Source organism: Xenopus laevis, chromosome 4L (genome assembly GCF_017654675.1).
Source record: "Xenopus laevis strain J_2021 chromosome 4L, Xenopus_laevis_v10.1, whole genome shotgun sequence".
Taxonomy (NCBI): domain Eukaryota; kingdom Metazoa; phylum Chordata; class Amphibia; order Anura; family Pipidae; genus Xenopus; species Xenopus laevis.
In genome coordinates, this window is record NC_054377.1 from 52,586,027 (window position 1) to 52,612,785 (window position 26,759).

At 38.1% G+C, this 26,759-nt stretch overlaps 1 protein-coding gene across 3 annotated transcripts in view; it reads left to right on the top strand.

The window, feature by feature from the left end:
- Positions 1-26,157, top strand: part of ap1g1.L (adaptor related protein complex 1 gamma 1 subunit L homeolog) — a 32,313-nt gene extending 6,156 nt beyond the window's left edge. The window contains exons 2-24 of one of the 3 annotated variants that reach the window (XM_018242201.2): positions 7,765-7,968; positions 9,030-9,154; positions 10,125-10,266; positions 10,882-10,978; positions 11,065-11,141; positions 13,911-13,919; positions 14,457-14,552; positions 14,645-14,725; positions 14,959-15,057; positions 15,745-15,800; positions 15,882-15,995; positions 16,257-16,397; positions 17,369-17,423; positions 19,847-19,969; positions 20,101-20,190; positions 20,268-20,395; positions 21,092-21,196; positions 21,283-21,424; positions 21,562-21,688; positions 21,807-21,893; positions 21,998-22,158; positions 23,785-23,883; positions 24,460-26,157. In XM_018242201.2, the coding sequence (XP_018097690.1) occupies positions 7,768-7,968; positions 9,030-9,154; positions 10,125-10,266; positions 10,882-10,978; positions 11,065-11,141; positions 13,911-13,919; positions 14,457-14,552; positions 14,645-14,725; positions 14,959-15,057; positions 15,745-15,800; positions 15,882-15,995; positions 16,257-16,397; positions 17,369-17,423; positions 19,847-19,969; positions 20,101-20,190; positions 20,268-20,395; positions 21,092-21,196; positions 21,283-21,424; positions 21,562-21,688; positions 21,807-21,893; positions 21,998-22,158; positions 23,785-23,883; positions 24,460-24,561 (2,457 nt within the window). In that variant the 5' untranslated portion in view covers positions 7,765-7,767 and the 3' untranslated portion in view covers positions 24,562-26,157. 3 annotated transcript variants of the gene reach the window in all.
- The last annotated feature ends 602 nt before the right edge of the window (positions 26,158-26,759 follow it).

Here is a 26,759-nt window from a genome sequence, read left to right on the forward strand (position 1 = left end):
CTTTCTTAAATTACCCCCTTAGTCTGCCTAGTCAGAGTACTCTGCTTACTAATGTATAGGCATGTTGGATTCTGGGCTTGAATGATAATACAGTTTGGGATTAGCAATACCTTTTCTACTAGTGATGTGTGGGCAGGCCCGAAATGCAGGGGACCAGCGAGAATTTCTCATCCTGCACACCACTGTTTCCTACATGTAGCACCAGCTATTTGGATACATTTTTCAGTAGAAATGTATAGCAGTCGTTCCTCATTTTTTGATTGTGTTATTTTTTGTTCTGATATTCCCTTTTGGCCATGGATTTGTGCATCCTACCTCTGTTTTGATTTTGAATGAAAAGCAGCCTCATTCTCACAAATTGCTTTTTACATTTGTTTTCTAAAAATAATTGAATAATCTGCATCTTGTGTAACAACAGCATGGAACACTGTGTGACAGCCTGCGACATGCAAATAGATTGGCTTACATGGAGTCAGAGTTTCACGGGCGCTGCTCAGGTTGTTTCATGACAAGGTTACAGAGTCACATTCCAGGCACGGATCCATGGAGAGGAGGAACGAACATTTCTGTTAATGTTAAAAAAGGTTACATGAATATGCCTACATAGTGTGGAGATACACAACTGCTATTGTATACTATTTCATTGGTAGGTTTCCTGGAGTACTGAGCAAGACAGAGATGGGTGGTGGTTTGTGTAAGTGGCTGATGGTGGATGTTTTTGCCTAAAACTTTCATAAATTTAACCTAGAGTTTCCTCTAACAGTATGGCTTTCCTGTTGATTTGTTCTGCACTGTGGCCTTTGCCAGTTGCTCCTCCTCATGTGTTAGAAGGGCTGACTTCTTACTGCTTTAGCGATTGTGCATACTGCTTTGTTTGGCATATTTCTCCATTTCCCATTTTCCTCTATTAATATAATAGGTGCTTAATTTGATTTTGGGCTAGATCATTTTAATGGTTTTATTTATATGTTCTTGTAACTCTGATGGAGGGTTGCTTCACCTGCTCTGGCTAAGGATTTATTTTAGTATTTTGCTTTTAAAGAGTTACTCTCTCAAAGGTATATTGCAATAGGCTGTGTTATTTCTGGGTTCATTAGTGTTTTTGTAGCTGCCCCCCAGACTTCTAGGCAGAAGCTTGGTGCCAGTGTGTCTCAGTGTGCTTTTCCAGAATGCAAGCAGACATCACATCACATCAATTTCTAAATTAGAAATATTTCCAACCTTTTTTTTTTTTGCTCAGTTTATTTAAGATAGTATACATACATGCATTAACTACAGGGAATAGACGCAATGTAAGCAAATGTTTACAAACCATGGTTTGACATAGCATTTATCAATGATTACACACTGTGATCTGGGTTTAGGATTACATTAGTAACTAGAGTAATTTATGATGTGTTCCACTTTTCCCATATTGTCCTATAAGACTTGTCCATTCTTAGTGTAGAAAGCTTTTTCAATTGTAGCCAGGTCCTTCACAGAATTATACCACTGTTCATAAGTTGGAAGGTCGGGGTTTTTCCAGCAGAGAGTTATCCATTTCCTAGCCAAAAATAACAATTTGCATAGATACGTTACCAAAGGTGTAGGGAGCGCAAACGGGGTAGTAATGCCAAGGAGACGCATCTTGGAATCTTTTGGTAAGGGGGTCCCTACCTGCCTAGATAGTGTTTCTAGGATCTTGGTCCAGTATGAGACCAACTTTGTACAGGTCCATAGAGTATGGAAAAGGGTAACATTCTGCTGAACACAGCGGTTACAAAGGGGAGAGATGGTGGGATCCATTCTATGCAGTCTGGTCTTGGTGTAATTGGCTCTATGGATAAAGTATATCTGAATGAGCCTGTATTTGTAGTTTAGGGATACTTGGGATGGGGTCAAAAGTGCCTGAGACCATTTGTTTTCTGTGAGGTAAGTTCTGGTCCCACTTGACATGCTCTCTTTTCAGCTTTATGTTTCTGTATAGTCCTGTATAACTTCGACATTAGTCCTTTGTGTTTGGCAGCTGCTATTTGGTGAGCTTCTTATCTGGATTGGGGTAAGTCGGTTTTGTTTTACCAGGGCCAAGCAAAGGCTACTGTATACAAGCCCTTGTGAGTTAGGTAGGCCCGAACTAGCTTTAAGTGCTGCAAAAGGTATTGGACTGTTTGACTCCCATACTTTACCTATTTTGCACAGCCCTAGTTTTGACCATATCAGAGGCAGCGTAACTCGCTCCATAGCTGGGAAACTTGTTATTGATGTCTGGGGCCTGTGGGTGACATGTTTGGAATTCAATTAGTTGGTGTGCTGTGTTCCACGCCTTCCTTAGTAGTTAGGTGTGGCGCATTCAGGTGCAGTACAGGCCCACAGATGAAATATAGTTTTTTTTCCCCGCAAATTGGGGCAGTAACTGCCTACTTTGTGTGAGTTGGGCTGATATAAAGTGTAAGAACATGTCGGGGAAAGGCTAGGCCTCCTGCTTTCTGTGGCAGCTGGAGGTTCTCTAGTGGAAGTTTACTACGGCATTTGCCCCATAAAAAGCACTTTAGGAGGTCTTTAAGGGATTTAAAAAAGTTTTGCGTGACCCATATTGGGGAATTCCATAATGGTATTGTACATTTTGGTGAAATAACCATTTTTATTAATTGTAAGCAGCCTTACTGGACCCAGAGGTAATGTGGCCCACGCCTCCATCTTGTGCTTTGCCCAAGCTAATAATGATTTAATATTGAACTTATAGTATTGCTCTAGGGGCAGAGAAACCTGTACTGCCCTAGAAAATTGAATTTGTCAACTATTTGTAGGGGGCATGCTTACAGGTTTTCGAAAGTTGTAAGAGGATCAATCAGAAATAGTCCAGATTTGGTTTGGCTAACACACAGGTCAGTGAGGTCTGTCAAGTCAGTGACAGAGACGCCCCTGTCCCCATGTATATCAGCGTGTCCTCTGCATACAGCTGAATTTTTTTTGGTTTTAACAGCTAGTTCCAAGCCTGTTATCTGCAGATGCAATCTCAATGCCTGGGCAAACGACTCTATTGCTAGTGTAAACAAAAGGGGGACAGGGTACACCCCTGTCTGGTACCTCTGGCTAGGTTGAAGGAGGTCATTGATGATGAATTTACCTTGAGGAAGGCCTGTGGCTTGTTGTACAATAGTTTCACATATGCAGTATACACTGAACCTATACTGTTGGCTGCTATTACCTCCCACAGATACGGCCTTCGACCTTATCAAATGCTTTGGCAATGATATTTCCAAACTTTTAACTCTATATATGCTCTTTCACAAATTGCAAACCTGGAAGTATGATTTAGGTATGGGATCCTTTTTCCAGAACATCCATATCCAGAAAGCTACAAATTACAGGGAGGCCATCAGTTATAGTATCCATTTTAAAAATAATTTAAATGTGATTATTTACTTTTTCTGTGTAATAATAGAACATTACTAGGCTTGCATGGGCCCTGGCATAGGTTTTGCACCTGGACCCCCACCCCCTCTCCGAGTATGTGCACCCCTTCACTTATAGTATGTGTCCATCTCACACCCTAGTGTCTCCCTCTGCACTGAAAATGTCTGAGTCGGGTCCCCCCTGAACCCAGGTTGTTACATGACTGCATTTTGGATAATAGATCCCATGTACTAGAAAACTGATGCGAAAGTAAAGTTTTGATTTTTATTCTGTTTCACTGACAGATTGTGTTGTCATACAATTCTGCTTACTGTGCAACACCTGGTCCTATGAAGAATTGTATGTAAGTGAGTTTCCCTTAATATGAAGGTGCAGAGCGCACCGTTCTGTCCCACAACTACTGTATCTGTTCTATACAGACCTCAGGAACTACTGTATCTGTTATATCTGTATCTGTTCTATACAGACCTCAGGAACTACTGTATCTGTTATATCTGTATCTGTTCTATACAGACCTCAGGAACTACTGTATCTGTAATATCTGTATCTGTTATATACAGACCTCAGGAACCAGTTGGTTCCCCTTAAAACAAAAAACTGCTGTGACATATTGGTTGTTGGAAGCAATGTGCTCCATGTATTACGTTACATCCTCTGGAAAATGCATTCGGCAACAGTCTCATGTTCCTTGTGACTATTGTGTTGCCATTTGGAAGCTTTAGTCATTTTGTACTGTCCCTGTGTGTATCGACTCTAAATCTAAAATTTTTTTTTAGTGGCATCTTATTCTATCATCTGTTTTTTTTTGTTTTTTTTTCCATTGTGCCCATCGCATTTGTTTTTCTTATTGTCTGTTGCCATTCTCTTCTTTTTTCTTTTATTATTATAATACGAACAGTGTAGGTTTAGGCTCTTCTACATATCAAAGAAGCCTCACTCTCCAACATATAGGAAACTACTCTTTCACATAGTTTAAATTAACCACATAGTGACTGGTACTGCAGGACTGTCGGAGCTATGCAATGCCAGACTGGGAGCTGCTCTTAACAAAAATATTAAATTAAATTAATTAAATTGTGAAAAGAACATATTTCATGAAAACAGACTTTTTTTAACCATCATTTCTTTTTCCTTTGATCTGTTACATTTCTTGCAATTTGACCCCCCTGGCTCGCTGACCATCCTTTTTTTCCCAACTCTCCCCCCTCCATTTTCTTTCCACCTGCGTTTCACTTCAGTGCCAAGGTGTGGTGTGGACAAATGGCTTCTGTTTCTTTGAGCAAGATTTTCTATTTACACATTCTGCACCTAGAATCTGCATCGTTAATTTGGATGTAGATTAAATTATTTCCCTTACATGGTAAGAAGATCCTCTGTCTGCCTGAGCCAATCATATTGGGTATAATAATCCGTATTTTAATCACCCCCTTCTCTTATAGTGGCGTGGCTTAGAAAACATTAAATACACATACATTTTTTCCTTTAATAAATAATTTAGAACATGGAAAATGTTTTGATCATTAATTTTTATTTATTTGGCTTATTCAGAACACGGGTATATATATATATATATATATATATATTTTTATATATATATATTTTTATATATATATATATATATATATATATATATATATTTTTTTTTTATATATATATATATATATTTATAATATATATATATATATTTATAATATATATATATATATATATATATATATATATATATATATATATATATATATATATATATATATATATATATATATATTGCTTTATACTGTTCTGACCATATCATTACTTCTGACCTTCATCCATATTTTGCTTGCTTTGACCCCACTCTCTTTCATCCACAAATTATAACAGTAAAGCCTTACAGGCAACTTGCACCGTTTCCCCTGCAAAATACAGATATTCAGTTTAGTTCAATGTGGTTCAAAGGATGTTTGGGACATTGCGGCCCTCTCAGGGTGTGCTCAAAACAAGCTTTTCATTCAATTGTGATAATATGTAACTATAGCTCAGGAACGCAGATTTCTAAGCCTAGTGACTGGCAGCTACATAGCACAATAAAACATTTAGCTTTTCATGCCTTCCTCTGGATCAGGTTAAAATAGAGTTAACCTAATTTACTATGTTGCGTTGCACAATTACAAAGTAGAAATAAAATGTATAGTGACCCTTGCAACTAAACAATAGCACATCATTGTTATTTCCATTTTTCCCATGGCCAGCAGCTCTACACTTCATAAGCCAGGGCCCCAATCCACTGTACTTTGCATTTGATGTTTCTCTAGCACAGGTGTTCTGAGTGCTTAATACATTTGTAATACATTTGTGCAATGGTACTCCTTTTAAAACCATGGACATTTGCAAATCAAAATCCTATATGGTGTAGAAGCTCCTGGCAATGGTAGTAGCTCAGACATCCTGGGCCATAAGAGGAAGTAATGTATCATATTGGGATCTGGTTGTGCCCTAAACTTTATTATGTTTCTTATCAGATTTTCAAGTCAGTAGCAGAGGTTAGAGAAACATTATCCCTGACAAATAATGTAGTGTACCCATAAAATGCTTGAAGTGTGCTCATGCTTTAGGAAATTCACCTCCTGTTTGTTTTTCTTTATGAATATTGTAGTTTTTCTCCTGCAAATTATAGTGTTGTGTGTATGTGTGTGTATTTTTCCTTTTATACAGAATTGCAGTTACCTTTACTCGTTCGCTATTAGATTCTGATGTTGTTTTTTTTTGTTTTTTTTGTAAGTTAATTGTTTACCAGATTTCAGCCACATGTAAACTACAGACTTTGGTCAGATATCTCTTGAACGAATTTTAAAACATATAATATACAGTTACCAATTACCATGCACTAGTAAAATCTGTGTGTTTGCTTCAGAAAGACTACTATAGTTTAAATAAATTAGCAATATAAAATCAGTTCCTTTTCTCATTGGATTGTATTATGGCGAATTAAACTCAAACCCATTTTTGTTCTCACCACATAATTTGCAGTTCATTAAAGATAATTGGAAAAGCTTATGTATTACTGAAACTTTATTATTGCTTTAATAGCCAATTAAATGTGGTCCACTGACCATTTCTTGCAAATATTCCTAATAAATAAATAATTTAATTTGAACAAAAGGTACAGCAAATTAGGATTAAGGGCCAATGTTTGTCTTGAAACATTGTATCTGTCCAGACTATGAAGCCTTAAAGTAACTAATAAAGGCTTTTTAATTCTATTCCTGGATGGTGCTGTCTGCTACATTTCTTGGATTTTTTATGATGGCATAATTTACATGATCTTGTTTCACATTTAAAAAGATATCATCATTGAGGAATAATTCTTTTGTAAATATCTATTTAATGATGTCCCCAGCAACACTGAAATGTTGCCACAAAAAAAAAACACAGTACATAAGAAGTTAACAAAGTTCTAGTTATATCTTCAGATATCTTGTTTACATCTGTGCTTTGAGTTGCTAATTTATGTGTTTGTGTTTTTTCAAAACGTATCAGTTAATAGTGCTACTGCAGCAGAAATCTGCACTGAAATCCGTTTTTCAAAAGAGCAAACAGATTTTTTAATATTTAATTTTGAAATCTGACATGGGGCTAGACATATTGTCAATTTCCCAGCTGCCCCCAGTCATGTGACTTGTGCTCTAATAAACGTCAGTCACTCTTTACTGCTGTACTGCAAGTTGGAGTGATATCACCCCCCTCCCTTCCCCCCCAAAAGCAAAAAACAAAAGAACAATAGGAAGGTAACCACATAACACCTCCCTAACACAAGATAACAGCTGCCTGGTAGATATAAGAACAGTACTCAATAGTAAAATCCAGGTCCAACTGCGACACATTCAGTTACATTGAGTAGGAGAAACAGCCTGCCAGAAAGCAGTTCCATCCTAAAGTGCTGGTTCTTTCTTAAAGCACATGACCAGGCAAAATGACCTGAGACCTACACACCAATATTACAACTAAAAAAAAAAACACTTGTTGGTTCAGGAATTCAATTTTATATTGTAGAGTGAATTATTTGCAGTGTAATTTAGAAATAAAACTACATCATAAAAATCATGAGCACCGATAATGAAATATCAAATCTGAAATACACGCAGATATAAGCAAGCTAGCTATATGTGTTTTTTTTTTTTTTTTTGCTAAGTGAGTGAGTTGATAAGAGGTTTTAGTGTGATTGTTCTTAAAGTTGTTCTTGCTACTTTCTGAGTTGGACTGGACCATTGTAGCTTTCTCCATTATTTACTTTAAATAAACTCACAGCATTTCCAAGCATATTAAAAAATGAATTTTGCTTATTACTAGAAATTCTAAATTTTTGTTTTCTGTGCTTGTTTCTTGTAGAGAATGCCGGCCCCCATCAGATTGCGGGAGCTTATCCGTACCATCCGGACGGCACGTACTCAGGCAGAAGAGCGGGAAATGATCCAGAAGGAATGTGCTGCCATACGGTCTTCTTTCCGTGAGGAAGACAATACCTACCGGTGCCGCAATGTGGCCAAACTACTGTACATGCATATGTTGGGATATCCTGCTCATTTTGGGCAGGTAGGAATTGTATTTCCTTGATATTGTAGTCTGACAGTTAGATAAGACGACTGCACATCTAGACTCTAACTTAGCTTTATTACTGTTATTTATTATTGTTTATTAATATAGCACAGACTATGGTCAATTTTCTAAGGAAGCAATTTACCTGTCGAAGAAGAGCTCAGACAAATGCCATGTGAGTACAGGGAGAGCATACAATCTCCTTGCAGATAGTTTCCTTGCTCGACTCAAGCCTAGGACTTGATCACTGTATGCTGTACATTAGTTACAATAATTTGTAAAGGAAATGCATTCTCTAGGCTGCATAGATCCTATATCCTGCATTTAATATGTATTTATAGTGAGTGTAGAGAGAGATTGAAGAAGCTGTTTAATCAAATATACAGCAGGCAATGTTAAATTTGTGTAAAAATTTATTTTTTTGAGTGGATATTGTCAGCTGATTTTTGGGGGAGGGTAGCAGATTTGTAAAAAAACTGGGTAGTAAATATTCTATTAAAATGTGACTGCATATTAGCTGCCCCCAATTCCCTATACACATAAAACATAAGATGTGATTAAAATAGCTGATAACATTAATTCAGTACCAAACACAGGGCAATAAAGTCAAAGTAGTTGTGTGATAAAAAAAATGTATGTAGAATTTAAGATTTACTGTGCAGAAGACCTCATAGTGTACAGGTATTTGATCTGTTATCCGGAAACCCATTAGGTAGAAAGCTCCAAATTACGCAAAGACCATTTCCCGAAGACTCCATTTTAATCATATAATTGAAATTTTAAAAAATGATTTCCCTTTTCTCTGTAATAATTAAACACTACCTTGTATTTGATCTCAACTAAGATTTAATGAATCATAATTAGGAAGCAAAACCAGCCCATTGGGTTTATTTAACGTTTAAATAATTTCTTAAACTTAAGGTATGGAGATTCAAATTATGGAAAGATCCCTTATCCGGAAAACCCCAGTTCCCGAGCATTCTTGATAATAGGTCCCATACCTGTACTGTAAATTATATTTCAGATATGTATTTGGATTTTTTTTCATTCTCTTTCAGTTGGAGTGCTTAAAACTCATAGCTTCTCAGAAGTTCACAGATAAACGGATTGGGTACCTGGGAGCAATGCTGCTTCTAGATGAGCGACAGGATGTCCATTTGCTGATGACCAACTGCATTAAAAAGTAATGTGTAAAATGTAGGGCTACTTTTAAGAAGTGTGTGTGTGCGTGCGTGCGCGTGCGTGCGCGCGTACTTTGCTTCTCATACCTTGAAATTGCTGAGATACTTTAAAAATGGCCTATAGTAGAAGAACTGTAGTGATGTAAGGAAATGTGGCCTTCAGTTTCTTGTTTTTTTTAGTGTCATTTCACGTGTGAACAATGACAACAGTGTGACGTGTTTTCCACTAATTCGGAAACTGAACACACGTATTTAAAAATGTTGTGCTATTCACATGCAAAAATCCAAGTTGCTGTTTAGTACACTTGTTCAAAAGCTAAGCTGACAAATTGGATGTTTGCAGAATATCAGTTAAACCTTCATTAAAAAAATCTTTCTATTTTAGTCACTCTGAAGAGCCTTATACCATCTTAATTCTACAGTGTTGTAAACAGTTGGTGCCATATATGATCTGTGACAATTTTGACAGACAGATTTGAACAATTAAAGTTCTGATTAAGACTTTAAGATCACAGTCCGTTTTCACCATTCTGTACTTTCATGCAAAAAACATATACTTTTGGCAACCTAGCATCACGCTGGTTTTTACCCTGTATTCTTCTTGTCAGAAGTGTGTAATTGTTTTGGGGTCTTTTGACATGGTTTAATCAAATGAATCAGGAGCATTTTAAGCTTCCCTTTGTTAGAGGTTTCTTCTTAGGCTAGCAATATACAACGTTCGCAATACGAAATCAACATAGTGACCTAATGTGCCATACTTTAAAATAGTCATTACCTATAGTATACTGTCAATTGTGCCAGATGTTTCAGCATGGTGGGGGGTTGCTTAATGGAGCCTGCTCCTTTTAGAATCACAGTTGGTCTTCTTTTGCATTCAGTATTATCCATGTATAAAGTCAACATTCATAGTATATAGGATAATAGACACTTAATATTTTAAAAACCTTAATGTGACACTTGTCTCTTTCCTAGTGACCTAAATCACAGCACGCAGTATGTGCAGGGATTGGCTCTTTGCACACTGGGCTGCATGGGATCTGCTGAGATGTGCAGAGATCTGGCAGGAGAAGTGGAGAAACTGCTCAAAACATCAAATTCTTACCTACGGAAAAAGGTACTGTTGGATTATTTGTATGCATGTTTTTTGTATATGTACAGGACAGTTTTAAGAAGTACAGATATAACAGAGACCATAAAACATCCAAATGTTGGCATGTTACACAGAATGCTAAAATGTTGACAGCTCATTCCCTGTAACTTGGCACAACTCTTCCAGGTTCCAGGTCTTATGCATTCCGCAAAAACAATCCCATACCTGTACTATCATTAAGGGTAGGGACACACTGGGCGATTTGGGGAGTTTTAGTCGCCTGGCGACTAATCGCCGCGACTTTTCTCCCCGAATGCCTCCCCTCGCTCTGCGCCTGGCTAGAATGAAAAATCGCCTGCGCTAATCACACGCGGCGATTCGTTTTCCGAAGTCGCCCGAAGTTTCCTCGTGAGGCAACTTCGGGCGATTTCGAAAAACGAATCGCCGCGTGTGATTAGCGCAGGCGATTTTTCATTTTAGCCAGGCGCAGAGCGAGGGGAGGCATTCGGGGAGAAAAGTCGCGGCGATTAGTCGCCAGGCGACTAAAACTCCCCAAATCGCCCAGTGTGTCCCTACCCTTAAGGTCAGTTATGTTCATTATTTCGCTATTTATTGTCTCTGCTTTGTTTATTTGTTCAGGCGGCACTGTGTGCTGTTCACGTCATCAGAAAAGTCCCAGAACTGATGGAAATGTTTTTGCCTGCAACCAAAAATTTGCTGAATGAAAAAAACCATGGTACGGAAGCTTTTGTTATAAGACGCCAGTATTTTTATTATCATCAGTAATGCTGTACTTGTGAACATATTTTCTTTGCTACACAGGAGTGCTTCACACATCTGTTGTGCTTCTGACAGAGATGTGTGAGAGGAGTCCAGACATGCTCACTCACTTTAGGAAGGTAAGATTATAAATAGGACTTTTTGATCTCGGGTATGTGTGGGTTACATTTGTACATTTTGTAAGTCTGCTCATTTGTTTGCTAAACCTCACATTTATCTGGTCGGGCTTTTTTGGGGCAGAAACTTGAATTTTTCGTGGGGGGAAATAACTAATTTTTTTTCGAGATTTATTATTCCTCGATGCTGCAAAAAGTCAGAACCTGAAAATCCGCCATCTCAGACCTGTCCAGGGCAAGTTTACGTCAATGGGAGATGTCCCTATCTCAATTTGAAGATATTGTGGTTTGTGCTGGGTTTTGGCTGATAATCAGATAAATTCAGGAAAATCCGATAAAGAACCCGGAAAAATTGAATCTGAAAAAATTGTAGGATTAGGGTTTTCGCTCTAATTTATTGTTTTTTCCCCACCATTCGATCTATTCAAGTTATTTTATTAATAAATAAGGCTAAATCAAGCATGAAAGTTTGGTCAAGCTTTTTTTTTATTAGCCAAAATTCGGATTTTAGTAAATAACCCCCTTAGAGAAGGCCATTTCTCCTTACAGTTGATCAACTTGTGTGCTTACGGTGGTTGTCTTGCTGCATGATCTATTTTCTCTAGTGCAGGAGTGCCCGTTAACTAATGAGAGGTCTACTTTTAGAGATGTTGTCCCATTATGATCTACTTCTAAGGTTGCCATCTGACCGGTGTTTTACAGGCCTGGTCGGTAAAAATGATGGTTGACCCCACTGTTATTAATAGGGAAAAATGATAAATATATAGGAAGGTCGGTATTTTTTTCCAGAATAGGGAGCAACCCTATCTACTTCCATAAAAGCATTGTTCGCATTATATTCCATGGAAAATATTACTTAAATACTGATTCATGGGAAAAAGTATATTGCTATGTTTAACAAACAACTATTTTTTATGTAACTTTAACATAATAATTATCTGAATAAAAAGCATGAAATAGGATAGGGTGATATAGACAAGCTGTTTGTTGACTGTGTCCTGAGATCTACTGATCACCAACTAATGGTCTACTGGTAGATCCCGATCTACCTTTTTAGGCACCCCTGCCCTACTGCTTCAGTTAACGGATCAATACCCAGACATTTTTCCTACAGAATTGGTATAATTCAGAATTCATAGTTTGGCCCATAATCACCTTCCAGTAGCCTTGTTGCTTATCCACGTGGTCCTTAGCAAACTGTGGACAGGCTGCAGTGTTCTTTTTGAATAGTGATGGCTTAATCCTTGCAACCCTACCATACACTTCATAGTTGTTCAGTGTTCTCCTGATGGTGGACTGAGTATTAAATGCCTTACTCTTGGTGTTTGTTGATTGGACTCCACCACTACAGCCGTGGTCAAACACTTAAGAAATAGTTTTGAATGCTTTTCCATTCTGGTGAGCTGTAATAATTGTTTTTCGGAGGTCTTTAGAAATCCTAGTTGTTCGTGCCATTTCAAACAACCACAAACCAGATTAGAGTGAAGGCACAGATTTCTCTCTCTTTTTTTTTTTTTTTTTTTAAACCTTTGAATATCATCTCATTAATTAAAGCACCAATTGACTTTAATTTCCCTTTCAAATGAACTGAGAGTCCTAAAAGTTCACATTTTCCACACACACATTTGGATCATTCTTCATTATATTTTTAACCTATTAGCATACCTGTATAAAATAGTATATTCAAGGTCACATTTATGCAGAAATATTGAAAATTAAAAATGGTTTACAAACTTTCAAGCACCAATGTATATTTCTGACCAACTCGTATTCATCAGGTCTAATTTATTTCATAGACCCCCCCCCCCATCATTTAAATGCTACTTCCACCTGTGTTGTCATTCCCTTTTGTTTTTATTCAATATTTCTTTTTAATGTGATTTACATGTTTCAGCTTACTCTCATTGGGCTTGCATTTTGAGTTCATCAGCCTTTCTTGAACATGTTTAAAAAATGTAAATGTAAATATATAAATAAAATTGAAAAATATAGGGAGCCTGGTACTAAAACTGTCCATGGCTGTTCCAACTCTGTGCTCAAATGCTGGCTTGTTAAAACCTCAGCTTATTAGTAGTTTTAAAAACATAATTTTTTACTTAAATTTTATACACCACCAAATGAATGTAAAATTGCCCATAGTGCTCTTCTGAGCACCTTTGCAATGAACTTTATTTCTCCTGCTTTTGTTATGAGCAGGTTTATACTTTTATGTCTCATCAAAGAAACAATAAATGTATTTTTAATAAACCTAGCTGTGCTTGCTTTCTAAACCACATAACCATTTCAAGCCCTGTTCTTTTATTCTTAAGCAAAGCCATAGGTCTCTGATTTTTAATCCTCCCATCCAACTTGCTCTGTTGCTGTGCAGTTGCTTGGCAGCCTAAGTTAGTCTGTACTTGAGTGACTCTCTTGCATACTTTCTGCCACCCCTCTGACCTTTATTACAATTCTTTCACAGTAGCTCAGTCACTGGGAGGCTTGTGCTTAAGTATTAGTGAAATGGTAATTTATTCTGGCATTTTAGGACTTGCATAGTTGTACCAAAATGAGAATAATCTGTTTTGTCACAATTAACTACCAAAATAAGAACAGGAACTATTAGAAAATTACCTTTTTTATTTGCAAAACATGTTAAAATATTAGACCTGTTGAATGTGGCCGCTATAAAAAAACTTTCACATCAGAGCACCAATATGTATGCTCTGCAAATCTCCCTAATGCTTGCTTCCTGTCTTTTGTTCTCTGTTTGCTTGGGATCCTGCTGAATGTTAGAATGAAAAGGTAAGATTCCACTTGTATTTCACTTGTCGTTTCTGGCCCAGATATTTGATCAATTTATACAAACTAATGAAATCACATTTTACAAATGTACTTTTAGGACTAATCAATCCCGACTTTCTAGATGTTTGTAATGTTAAAAACCATCCTCCTTTACCATCCCCCCACGAATTAAAAAAGAAAACCTTGATGTTTATGTGGAACCTTCAGGAGTCCAGTGGTTGGCCTTCAATGAATTCTGTCCTTACTTTCCTAATTATACTCCTAAACCATTATATTTTGTGTTGACTACCGAGTCATATTACCTTGATCTCCATGCACACAACCCAATCTGACGTTTACAACTAATACATGTTTTGTAGCTTGAGCCAGTCTGTCTGTTGTGGTATCAGATTTGTGTTCTGGTGGTAATACAATGTGTATATGCTTGGGGGGGGGGCAGAATTATCCACATCCATAAAAACTGTAATTTTTGGAGATTGAAAATAAAGTTTGATAATTTTATCTTTACCCCATAATCTTTTTTTTTTTTTCCCCCAGCTTGTCCCCCAGTTAGTTCGTATTCTTAAAAACCTTATCATGTCCGGGTATTCTCCAGAACACGATGTATCTGGGATCAGTGACCCCTTTTTGCAGGTGAGTGTAGGCAATGAAAGTAAGAAGGTTTTTATTTCTAAATTGTAAGATGCATTTGTTAACTAATCACTTTTTTTATTGGGCTGTTAAAGGTTCGAATATTGCGGCTTCTCCGAATATTAGGCAGAAATGATGATGACTCAAGTGAAGCCATGAATGATATTTTGGCACAGGTAAGCAGGTGAAATAAATGTTTCCACCTACCAGGTAGATAATCGATTTTGTATTTTTGCCTGGTGTGGGAGTTGATTGAATGTGTTTTGATTGAGAAATTGACTAATGTAAGTATGATATTGGTTTGTAGATTTATGGATTTTGTTTGTGGAATGATAGTAATAGTGCTATGGGTTCTAAAGATCACACACTCCATCACTTATATAGTTATTGTCCTATTGTTCTCTTTTAGGTTGCAACCAACACAGAGACTAGTAAAAATGTCGGTAATGCCATTTTGTATGAGACGGTCTTAACAATCATGGACATAAAGTCAGAGAGTGGTCTACGGGTATGTGTCAGATCAGATCTTTTGCTTAAAATCCCTTTATTCCATACATAAGAGAGGTTTCTACAATTACACCACCAGTGCCTCTTGTTTCTCCAGTTCCTCTTCTCTTCAGAGAAGCCAATCTAATGCCTTCCACTCCCTGAATGCGTGGCACTTACAGGCACGGAATTACCCCATCAGTGCACAAAGAGCATACTTTGGCTCAAAATGGCATACTTTAGCTTTTCACACCAAAATCCATGCTGTGTGCTAACAGGCTGATCCCATGTCTGCCAGCTCATACACGTTCAGGTAGCAGTATGCTACTCTAAGTCTATGTGGTATATTTATCAAAGAGTGAAGTTGGAGGTCGCCACAGTCCTCTAGAGTGAAATACCGCCTCTCCATTCATGTCTATGGATTTTGAAAGGCATATTTATCAAAGGATAAACTTTCACATTCACCCTTTTTGCTCCTTCATATAAATTAGAGACAAGTATATTAATTTTTATTCTTTTCTGCCTTACTGCATCATTTTTTTCCCTATCGTCTAAAAACTGTTCCTTGCCTTCTATTACTGTATCACTAGCTCAACAGTGAATGGTGTATTCTCAGCTGTTTCTGTTTGTCAGGTGTTTCTTCTCTGTACCCGGCTTTCCCTTTTCATACGGTTCTACAACAATTTATTTTTTGTTTGGCTTTTTACAGGTTTTAGCTATTAACATTTTGGGAAGATTCTTATTAAATAATGATAAAAATATTCGGTAAGTTTTATCTCTCTCTATTCCTTGTTAGAATGAAGTGCAAGAATGAATGATGTGAAAAAGCAACTTTCTCTTTTCCAGGTATGTGGCCTTGACTTCTCTTCTAAAAACAGTACAGACTGACCACAATGCAGTACAGAGGCATCGTAGCACCATTGTAGATTGTCTGAAGGATTTGGATGTATCTATTAAACGGTAAGAGACTTCCTAAAATGCCCAAAGTACAGATATTTGTTTTGGTAGATAGAAATGAATATATTATGTGTTATATGGTTTTACAGTGTAGCTAACTGTGTATTCTGAGTTTGGTGTGTGATGATTATTAAGTGATCCATCGGCAGAGACTTGATACGATGTTGAGATCCTAAAATCTGACTACAACCAGACCTGACTACAGTTACTCTGGTTGCTATCAGAAAGCCAGACTTTGTCTTCATTATACCATTTTCTTTTTAGGCGGGCTATGGAGCTTAGCTTTGCATTGGTAAATGGGAATAATATCCGTGGAATGATGAAAGAGCTTCTATATTTCCTGGACTCCTGTGAACCTGAATTTAAAGCTGACTGTGCCTCAGGCATCTTCTTAGCTGCAGAAAAGTAAGTAACTTGCAATGATCTGTCAGTCATCTGCTTATTATACAAAACTTGACCTTGTTCAATAGAGTGCCACACTGCACAAGGTCGTAAAAATACAAACAAAACTCTACAAAAAATAAGGCTAAAAAGTAAACCATATACTGGCCTAATATACTGGGGGTACAAACTGTGTGACAGTGTAGATCTATGCAAAGTTGCCATCTGAATCTCCTTAGCCTAACAAAGTCTTCCTACAACCTTTCTTCCCCAATCCCCAATTTTTGTACGTATGTGCTAGCCAGAAATGTTTAATAATGTAGTGTTGGCCATACATCGTATGGCCCCTGATGCAGTGTTGGTCTATTCGGCCTACAGGCCGATCATTGTGATACCATACAGGATTGGCATGTGTATGGTAATATATAGGGCTGCATTATTCTTCATTTGAGGCCCATCAATGAAGGGAAAAACTTTCATAACAATCATGCCTCTGCTGGGAATGTAGTAAACCATGTCAGTGCACTAAAATTGGAGCTTACATTGTATAGCATGATTCCTGTAATCAACCACCAGCATTTTCTCTAGAATTCCAGAAATCATTATGACGGTCATGCACCCCTTTCAATTTAAAGTGATTTTGTGGACACAGTAATATAGTAGGAGCATAAATTGCTACCTTGGCAATGGCAGATTAAAATGTAGGGCTTCTGGCACCTTTGCATGCTGTACCTTGTTTTTCATTAACAGATGTAGGCCCAGTAGGTGTATTGGCACTGAAGACATAGCTGCTTTCACTTTATGGTTCATGCATTTTAGCACCTACACATACTGCTTGTGAGCGAATAATTTTCAATACATTATTTTGTGTGTTCTGTGTTAAAACGGTGTTCTTTTTTTAAATTTATTTATTTTTTATTTATAATTGCTAATAAAGAGATGTAGGGTTTTATGATTTATTTTTTAATTAACCACTTTACTCTCTCTCTTCTAAGGTATGCTCCTTCAAAGCGTTGGCACATAGACACAATTATGAGAGTTCTTACAACAGTAAGTGAAGATTTAAAAGAGGACTACCCTAAATATCTATAGAAATAAGTCAAATCAACTGGACTTGCTGTGTTTTTTTTCTTGACGACGTTTCACCAGTCATCCAACTGGCTTTCTCAATTCAAAATAGCTTTGTTTTATATCCTCTGGAATGTTGCTCCAATCAGCATAATCCACAATGATGTCATTTAGTTAGGTGTTGATTGTATTAGCAAGATTGGAGCTTTGATTGTTATTAAAACTTCCAGGGAGAGGTGCCAAAACAGCATTGTGTCTGGCAGACAATATATATATCCAGAGGATATAAAGCGAAGCAAGAGCCTATGTACAAGTTATTCTGAATTGAGAAAGCCACTTGGATGACTGGTGAAGCGTCTTCAAGGAAAAAAAACACAGCAGGGCCAGTTGATTGGACTTATTTATTTAGATATACCATGACCTGGATGAATGAGAACTTTCACAAACCAAACTACCCTAAGCATTTCCTTGTTTACTCTCATGCTATGGTCACATATAAATAAATTCCTCAATCGTGCTTATTTTGCTGTCCAAAGCATCAATCATACCCATTGTTTGAGGGATTTATTTACATAAATGTGTAAGGCCTGTAAACCTTAAAGGGATACTGTCATGGAAAAACATGTTTTTTACAAAATGTATCAGTTAATAGTGCTACTAGAGCAGAATCCTGCATTGAAATCCGTTTTTCAAAACAAGAAATTGATTTTTTTATATCTAATTTTAAAATTTGCTATGGGGCTAGACATTTTGACATTTCCCAGCTGCCCTCAGGTCATATGACTTGTGCTCTGATAAACTTCAGTCACACTTTACTGCTGCACTGCAAGTTGGAGTGATGTCATTACCCCTCCCTCCTACAAGCTGCTGTAATGTAAATAGAGCCTTGTCTGCTGAGCCTGTCAATTGAACAATAGGCAGGAATCAAGATAAGCTCCCACTGACACCACTTCAGAAGGACTGAAATCCTTCATACAAACATATAAATAATAATAATATAGTCCTGTGATCACTGCCCCCGCTTACATTTAAAAAAAAAAAAAAAATATATATATATATACACACACAATTCATTTTGGGCACTGGAAAAAATATTTTATATAGATAGTTTATTTATATTTGTTTACACAAAAATGAAACACAGGAGTACACTCCCAGGACTGATGACATGGAATAGAAAAAAGGATAAAATAAGGAGGACATACTTGAAAACCAGGAAAACTTAAGAGGAAGTCTAGGAAGGGTTAAAATAGCTCATGAGAAAGGAGGCAGTAAGTAGTTAATGAAAAAAGAAGTATTGCAGGCAGGATAGGAGCAAGGTCTGTGTGAGGTGGATAGCAGAGGTAACTCACAGCTCCTTTACCTCATCTAGTAACCAGTAAAACAAACTAGGAAGGCAGCAAGGAGAGAAAGTTCCCCCTCCAAAGGAAAGCAGAGAACAAACTTACAGAACGTCAGGAGCTTTGATAGTGTATGTGGGAGGAGGGGCCGCTAGTGCAGCTGTAGAGCAGGACGTAGGAAAGTGAAAGTAATTGCTTCCCTGCAAACCATGTGACCTCTCTCCTCCAAACATCACACGCATGGGCAGAGAGGGGAGGGGGAGTGTACAGCTGGATTCTCATGTCGTAGTGCGACTTGGCTTTTCATTACAGAGTGGCTGCCTCCAAGCACACAGGTAATGCCGTGCCTGCTGTTAGAGCAGCACAGGATGAATGTGTAATGAGCAGAAATGGAAGCCCCCATGACAAAATACAAACTAAAATAATTAATGCATGGATTTGTGGATTAACATTTAATTTGCCAGACAGTGTTTATGGATGTGTGTTTTTTATAAAAATGCAAAAAAAAAAAAAGAAAGTTTAAAATGACATATTCCCTTTAAAGGAGAAGGAAAGGTTAAAACTAAGTAAGCCTTATCAGAAAGGTCCACCTAAATATACCAGTAAACCCTCAAAGTAGTGCTGCTCTGAGTCCTCTATCAAAAGAAACACTGCATTTCTTTCTTTCTATTGTGTACACATGGGCTTCTGTATTAGACTTCCTGCCGTCAGCTTAAACCTCCTTGCCCCGGGCGTGAGCATGCTCAGTTTGCTCCCCTCCCTTCTCTGCTGTAATCTGAGCCCAGAGCAGGGAGAGACTCAGGGAGGAAGTGATGTCACACCAAGCAAATACTGCAGCTGCTATACTAAACAAACAGAGAGCTTCTAGAGCTTTTTACTCAGGTATGGTAAAATATTCTACAGAATAAATATAGCATTCTAGTTTTCGCTATTGCAGCTAATCTATTGGCAATAAAATGCCTCCATAGCTTTCCTTCTCCTTCAAGCTGGGCTGCTTTTTTTATTTTGTTATTGTCCCATTTGCTTGGGAAATTCTTCTTGACTCTTGCACTCATTCTTTTTTAGGCTGGAGGCTATGTACGAGATGATGCAGTTCCAAATCTTATTCAGCTAATCACGAATAGCACAGAGATGCATGAGTATACTGTGCAAAAGCTGTACAAGGCCATTCTGGATGATATTTCTCAGGTACAGAACTCAAAATATATTTCAACCAGTAGAGAAGATTTATGTTGTCTGTATTAACGTCTACTATGAAGCCTTTGACAGTATACAACATAAATTGATTTATAATCTTTGCCGTTGGCGTTTTACTTTAGCAACCATTGGTCCAGGTATCCTCATGGTGTATAGGTGAATATGGAGATCTGCTGGTTTCAGGCCAGTGTGAGGAAGAGGAACCTATACAGGTAAATCCAGGTCCCTGGGGAAAGTAGGATAACTTGATTTGGCCGGCACAGCCTAAGATTGTATTTCTTAAATGTAGGTTACGGAAGATGAGGTGTTGGATATTTTAGAAAGCATTTTGATCTCCAACATGTCGGCATCTGTTACGCGAGGTTTTGCCCTGACGGCCATCATGAAGAACTCCACTAGGTTTAACAGCACTGTTAAGTACGTATCTCCTTTGAGTTAAGAAAGGGTTAAAGGTTGGGGGAGAGGAAGATTGTGATGGGCACCAGGAAGGCACATTTATCAATTTTCAATCTCGAGGGGAAAAAAGTGATAATGGAGAAGAATAAAACAAGAGACATAACTCATGACTTTTTTTTTTTTTTCTTCTTACACAACTATATTTTATTCAGAATAGTTGTGTGTAACTATTCTTCCAGAAAAAGCGCTGCAACCGAAAATCACATTGTTCCATTCAGTTAGGCTGAAAAGTTTGAATGTTTTAATAATCTGTGGGGGGGGGGGGAAAAGTTGCTTGAGACAAATCCAAATGACTTCTGTAGAAACTCAGCAGCTTTTAATTTTCAGGGTTTTTTCGACTGTTCCTGAGTTTCTTTTTTTTTCTTTGATCAATAAAAAATAAAAATTGTCGCACTTATTTAAATTTGAATTTTTTCAGTTTTGATAAATCTGCCCCATGTGAGTAGGGAAGGGAAGGCCAAATGTTAATGTAATTGTATATACGGGTGTGCCAGATCCTAAATATTCTTTTCTAAACCACACCCTGTATTTGCTGTATTTAAATAATTTTTCTAATATGCTACTCCAAAAGATGATAGAGTTGAGGGTCCTAAACCAATTTTTATGAAAATTACTAATGCATTTGTAATGTCCCATTTGATTTTGTTTTTTTTGTAGCCGTATTAAAAAAGTGGTATCCATCTATGGCAGCAGCATTGATGTTGAGTTACAGCAAAGAGCAGTAGAATATAATGCTTTATTCAAGAAATATGACCACATGAGGTAAGGAATATATCAGCATTACTGCAGCAAATACCTATCAGTTTTTTTGTGAGTCTGTGAGATTAAGGGAAACTTCATCCTTCTAGATCTGCACTCCTTGAAAGAATGCCGGTTATGGAGAAAACAATGACTAATGGACCAACAGACTTGGCACAAACTAATGGAGAAACAGACCCTACAATTATTGATGCTAAGCCAGTTCAGTCTACTCCACAGCCATCTAGCCAGGTAACATCTGAACTCTCCTAAAACATGTTCTGCCTCTGTTTTGCAAGTAACAGTATGGATCTAGACAGGTCTGTTATAAAATATTACTTCTATAGCTTCTATCCCTTAACTCTGACTGTTTGGTTTCATTATTGCAGGCTAATGACTTGTTAGATCTGTTGGGTGGAAATGATATTCAGCTAGTCATACCCACCGCACTACCTTCGAAGCCTGCTTCTGTAGGAGGAGAGCTTTTAGACCTGCTTGGAGACCTCAATCTCAGTGGTGAGTCTTGGTGGTGGGCTTCATTTGCACTGTTTTGATTTAACAGTTCATATCAGCCCTGATATGAATTTGCATTTCTTTTTGGTCTCGGTTCAACAAATGATTTCTTATGTATTAGGAACTCCAGCTGCAGTTCCACAGATGCCAGCACCTCAGCTGCTGCTGGATGGACTATCTGCACAGCCTCTCTTCAATGATATTGCAGGTCAATTTTTCCTTTTTTGTCCTACTTCCCTAACACTTTACATAAATGATGTTTTTTTTCTCTCAAGAAGTTGATGATCTGAATGTATATCTTCTTATCTGCAGGTATTCCTCCAATCACTGCGTACAACAAGAATGGACTGAAAATAGATTTTAGTTTTGAGAGATCCAGCACAAATGCCAGTATAACCGTGATTACAACTCAGGCATCCAACTGCACAGACAGTGATATGACAGAGTTTGTGTTCCAGGCTGCAGTACCAAAGGTATTTTGAATAAAGGTGGAGGGTTATAAATCTTTATTTATGTAATGCTTGGACATGGTCGAAAAGGTTGGAGCATCTCCATCTGTGTAATTTTAAGTCACAGATGGAGCACTTGCTATAAAGTTGGCTATGTATAGGCTGGTTGCTTACTGGAAGCATGATGGAAATGTGGTATCTACTGTTTGTTGAAGGCCACTGCCAGTCCAGAGTGACCAACAGAGGTCACTATCCAGCTGGGTTTGTATCACAGAGCATCTAAATCCATTTATTTGTATAGCTTAATTTGCCATGTGTAGCATGTCAGAGCTCTCTTCAGATTTCAATGAACTGTAAGGAAATAATCATAGTACAACACTGACTTCTGTCTTCATGGGATGAGTATCTTTCCTACAGATTTCATAACTGGAAATAAAATTGCAAAATGTTGCTCTTAGAATGTTGCCAGTAACACAATAGTTTTCAATGCATTAAATAGATTAAATTAAATAGGACCCGCACCCCCTCAGGGCCCCCCTGGCAGTCCGTTCGCCGCTGAACATGCCGGCAAATGCAGCCGTACGGAGGGGGGCGGGCCCGGCTGTGCATCACGCACCAGGGCCCGCCCCACTCTAGGATCACCACTGGTTAGTGGCAGGTCGGGAGATGTGAAAGTCCATCTATGGCCAGCTTTACAGCCAAAACATGCCATAAATCTGGTTCACAGAGGCCCTTTGAATAAGAGGCTACACTGTTATCAGATAAGTACTTTATGGAACTTTAATTGCCCTTTAATTCCCATGATAGTATTCTCTCTTATAGAGTAGCAGTGGAAGCTAGAACATTCTATAGAGACTGTACAACAATAAAATGGCCGATAGGATAAATTGTACCTGTATGGCTTCAGATGGATAATTATCTCCCTCTCTAGTGCTACAGACGTTATGGGGTCGATTAGATTGTCAGTTATCCTTGTCAAAGAGGGGACAGCTTTCCCCCTCTTAGATAACTCTGGTCTGATATTTGGGAATGCTGTTTATTTGCAAACCCCCTTCCTTTTATTCTGGGCCATAACAATGTCCAGGAGGCAAGAAGACTACAGAGGAACAGAAGCAATGTGCATACTGTATGGTAGGATACACATTAAGCCAGGAGATGAGAGGTTTCAGGAGCTCCTCTAAGTCTGGGAGGACTTTAATAGAGGGTAAAGCTTCACTCTCTCAGGGCCTGCTTTTTTATTTTAAAAGGCTGTTCCAATTCTCCTGTCTTATACCTTTAGCCTCTGGCTCAAGGTACATCTGTGTGTATCTGGTGTACAAGAAAGTAAAGTGTCTATGGCTAGCTATAAAATAAAGCTCTTAGTATTCACTTCCTTTCCTTTTAAGCAAGGTTTGGTAGCATCACATATTTGATGGTTTGATAACACTTGAGAACACTGAATGTGCATTGATCATTGCACTGGTTGTTAGATGGAAGTGCTACTAATCTGGCCAAAGCTTGCATTAACTTGGACGCGTGTGGCTCCTGTCTCTTTCCATTTTGCAATAGGTCCACATTGGACTTGTGTGTCTTATTAAGCTTTTACTAAGCTGCTTCAGCATGTTTCTGTGTACAGAGCACATTGTTAGAATGTTTTTTTTTCCCACACAGACATTCCAGCTGCAGCTGCTTTCTCCAAGCAGTAACGTCCTTCCGGCCTTTAATGCTGGGAGCATCACACAGGTCATAAAAGTGCTGAATCCCCAGAAGGTAAATCCAGCCCTCCCCTATATACTCTCATTAAAAGCATAATTCCGAAAATGTATTTATATAATCTTTAATATGCCAGGTAATACTTTCAGATACATAAATGTAGTGTCAGGAGAATGTAAATGCTCAGAGACAGCTCACACTAAGTAAATGGCTAATTTGGCCTGCGTCACTGTAAATTCTATCCAGGGAGTGGAACACAGGAGGTTTGAGAACTTCTTTTTTAGCTTTATTTAAGATAAGCAATCAATACTGGCCAGTCCATCATGCCATGGGCAGCGCCATAGAGAGAATGGCTAACCCACATTTTAAAACTAGCACTTGTTAGGGCTTTGCCACAGCAGAGGGAAAGAAAATAGTGACTCTCTAAATAAATAGGTAAAACTGCAAACCTCAAGTTACTGAGTAGTAACTGAAAAACCTCAAACTTGTTACTATCACTTTGCATAAACAGTATTTTGTTTTTGCTTTAGTCTTTTATTCTACAAGCTATACTTCGTAATGTTCACCTCTCTATCCTTTTATTACTTTTGTGTACCTTCAGCTTTGATTTTTGTTTTTTTTTTGTTCCCACAGCAACAGCTGCGCATGCGAGTCAAGCTGACATATAATCATAAAGGCTCAGCTATACAGGACCTTGCTGAAGTGAGCAACTTTCCCCCTCAATCCTGGCAATAAGAAAGTGCTGTGTTCATACTCGCGCCCCCCCCACCCCTCACCCAAGATGAAGGAACTCTGGGCTGGAGTCTCTGCCCCTGGATTACCAATGATTGCACTTTGGGCCTTGGGGGAACAGAGAAGATGGAGGGACATTCTGCAGCTAAGTGAAGCCATGTGCGCAAGGAGAGAATCCAGCTGCTTCTCCTTTCCCAACTCAGGAGAAAATAGCCGGGTCTCTCTCAACCCACAAATCTCTCAATTCGAATCAGAGTTGGTCTTTCCTGTCTGGATCTCCATGGATTTTGTGTTTTTAACCATCCCCATCTCCCACAGTACATTCCTGCAGTGCTTTCCACTCACGTCCATCTGCCCCCTGGATATGTAAATTAACTGTTTTTAGGATTTTGTTTAAAAAATAACCTCTTTTTCCTGGGGATGCTTGCTTCTCCATCTCTACACCTCAGTTTGCTTGTGCGCATCCTTTATGGGTTTAAAGCTGTTTCTGTCCGTAACATTTGCACAGAAAGTTCTGCTGCTCCCCAGTTATGTGTTCATGTAATGATAAAGTCCACCTCCAACACGTGCAGATTTTTGAATGTTTGTTCCTGCTGTTTGATTTATAAAGCTGCATACAGGTTACTGTGCCTCATAAAAACACTTTTAAGGCCGAAGAAGGGGAACCATTCTGGGAAAAAAGACATTCAAGCCTCAGCATTGATGGATTATTTGATTCTAGTGGATAAAGTGGCTGATTCAACATAAATGGTACTGAAATACAAACCATGACATTAAAGGTTGCCGTTCTGCCGCAGAGATCTGAGGGGCGCTTATTAATCTCAGTACCTGATTTCAATTTTCAAACTTTTCAGCTGCTAATGACTTCTTAAATCTCTTAACTCCCACAGTTCTGTGCCTGAGAGATGATGCTAATGCATCACATCCCACATAAATCTGTAAATTGTGAGTGCAATGAGGCTACATCCTGGCACACTGGGAGAGACTGTGGCCTATAGTTATGTACATACCCTCTCTCTCTCTATTGTAAAATCATGAAGGAACTGAACCAGTTTTGTTTTCTGCAGCTATACAGATAAACCTTTTTTTGTTTGTTTCTTGGGAGATGAGTTACAACAGAAATTTTGTTATGGATACAAGAAGGTAGAGCCGCAGGTGCAGGAATTTGCTGAGATCTGTCCTCCAGGTGTGGGTACTGATTGGCAGGCACCCCCTCAATACCTGTGAGCACTGGTCTAACTTTTTATTTGACACCTGTTGGTAAACCGAGTTGTCTGCTCCTGCTTGTGGCACTCTTCTGCCACATCTTGTTTCTGTAAATGCTCTTTCTTTCCTTTAAGTGAAACATTTTCTCTGCAAATCCCCCCAGTAGCCTCATTGAACGGAACACTGAATCTCCATCTGTGAGTGGGGCTGACAATGAACTGCTTATTACTGCAGGCTTATTTTTGAGATGTAAAAGCAGCCTTGTAAAAATAAGTCTTTGGGGAGCATTCAAGGTGTAAACATTTTCATGGGATACTTAGACTGCTGTGTATTCTTGTCTTTTGGTTGAAACAAAATCTGAAAAGTGACTAATAAAGAATTTAAAAAAACTAATTCTGGCTTTAAGTAAAGCTTCTTTTTTGTCACTGACCAGTATTTTTTTTTCTTTGTTTGCATGCAGGCTAGTCTTGAACCAAAAAAGGCAAATGAGTATAAAAGTGTATATCTTTCATTGGGGAAAAGAGGACATATCTCAGTACCCTTAGATTTTCCTTGAGAAATATTTTTAGTGCAACAGACTGGTTTGATAGCTTACTCTTTATTGTAAATTATGGTACAGGACATATGAAAACCAAGGCTGCTAATGAAGACTTCAGTTTAATCTCCTGTTCAGCCCTGTAGTACCACTATTTGATTAACTACACAACACATATAAACATTCACATAGTCGCATATAAATATTAACAAAAAACAAGGTATTGGGACCCTTCAAAGGACAACACAACTGCCTTCTGCTTTGAAGGAGTGTTCTGTTTTTTGTTTTTTTTCTTCTGTTGGTTTGTGAATTGTTCGTCATTATGCTAATTCGAGCCAAGCAAAAACAAAAGTGGCTGATCATTGGATCATCGGACAAGTCCCAGTAAATTTGACATTGGGTTACAATGTTTATTTGCTCTACTACATACTCCTGAAAGAGTAGGGTGAAATTTGGGCTG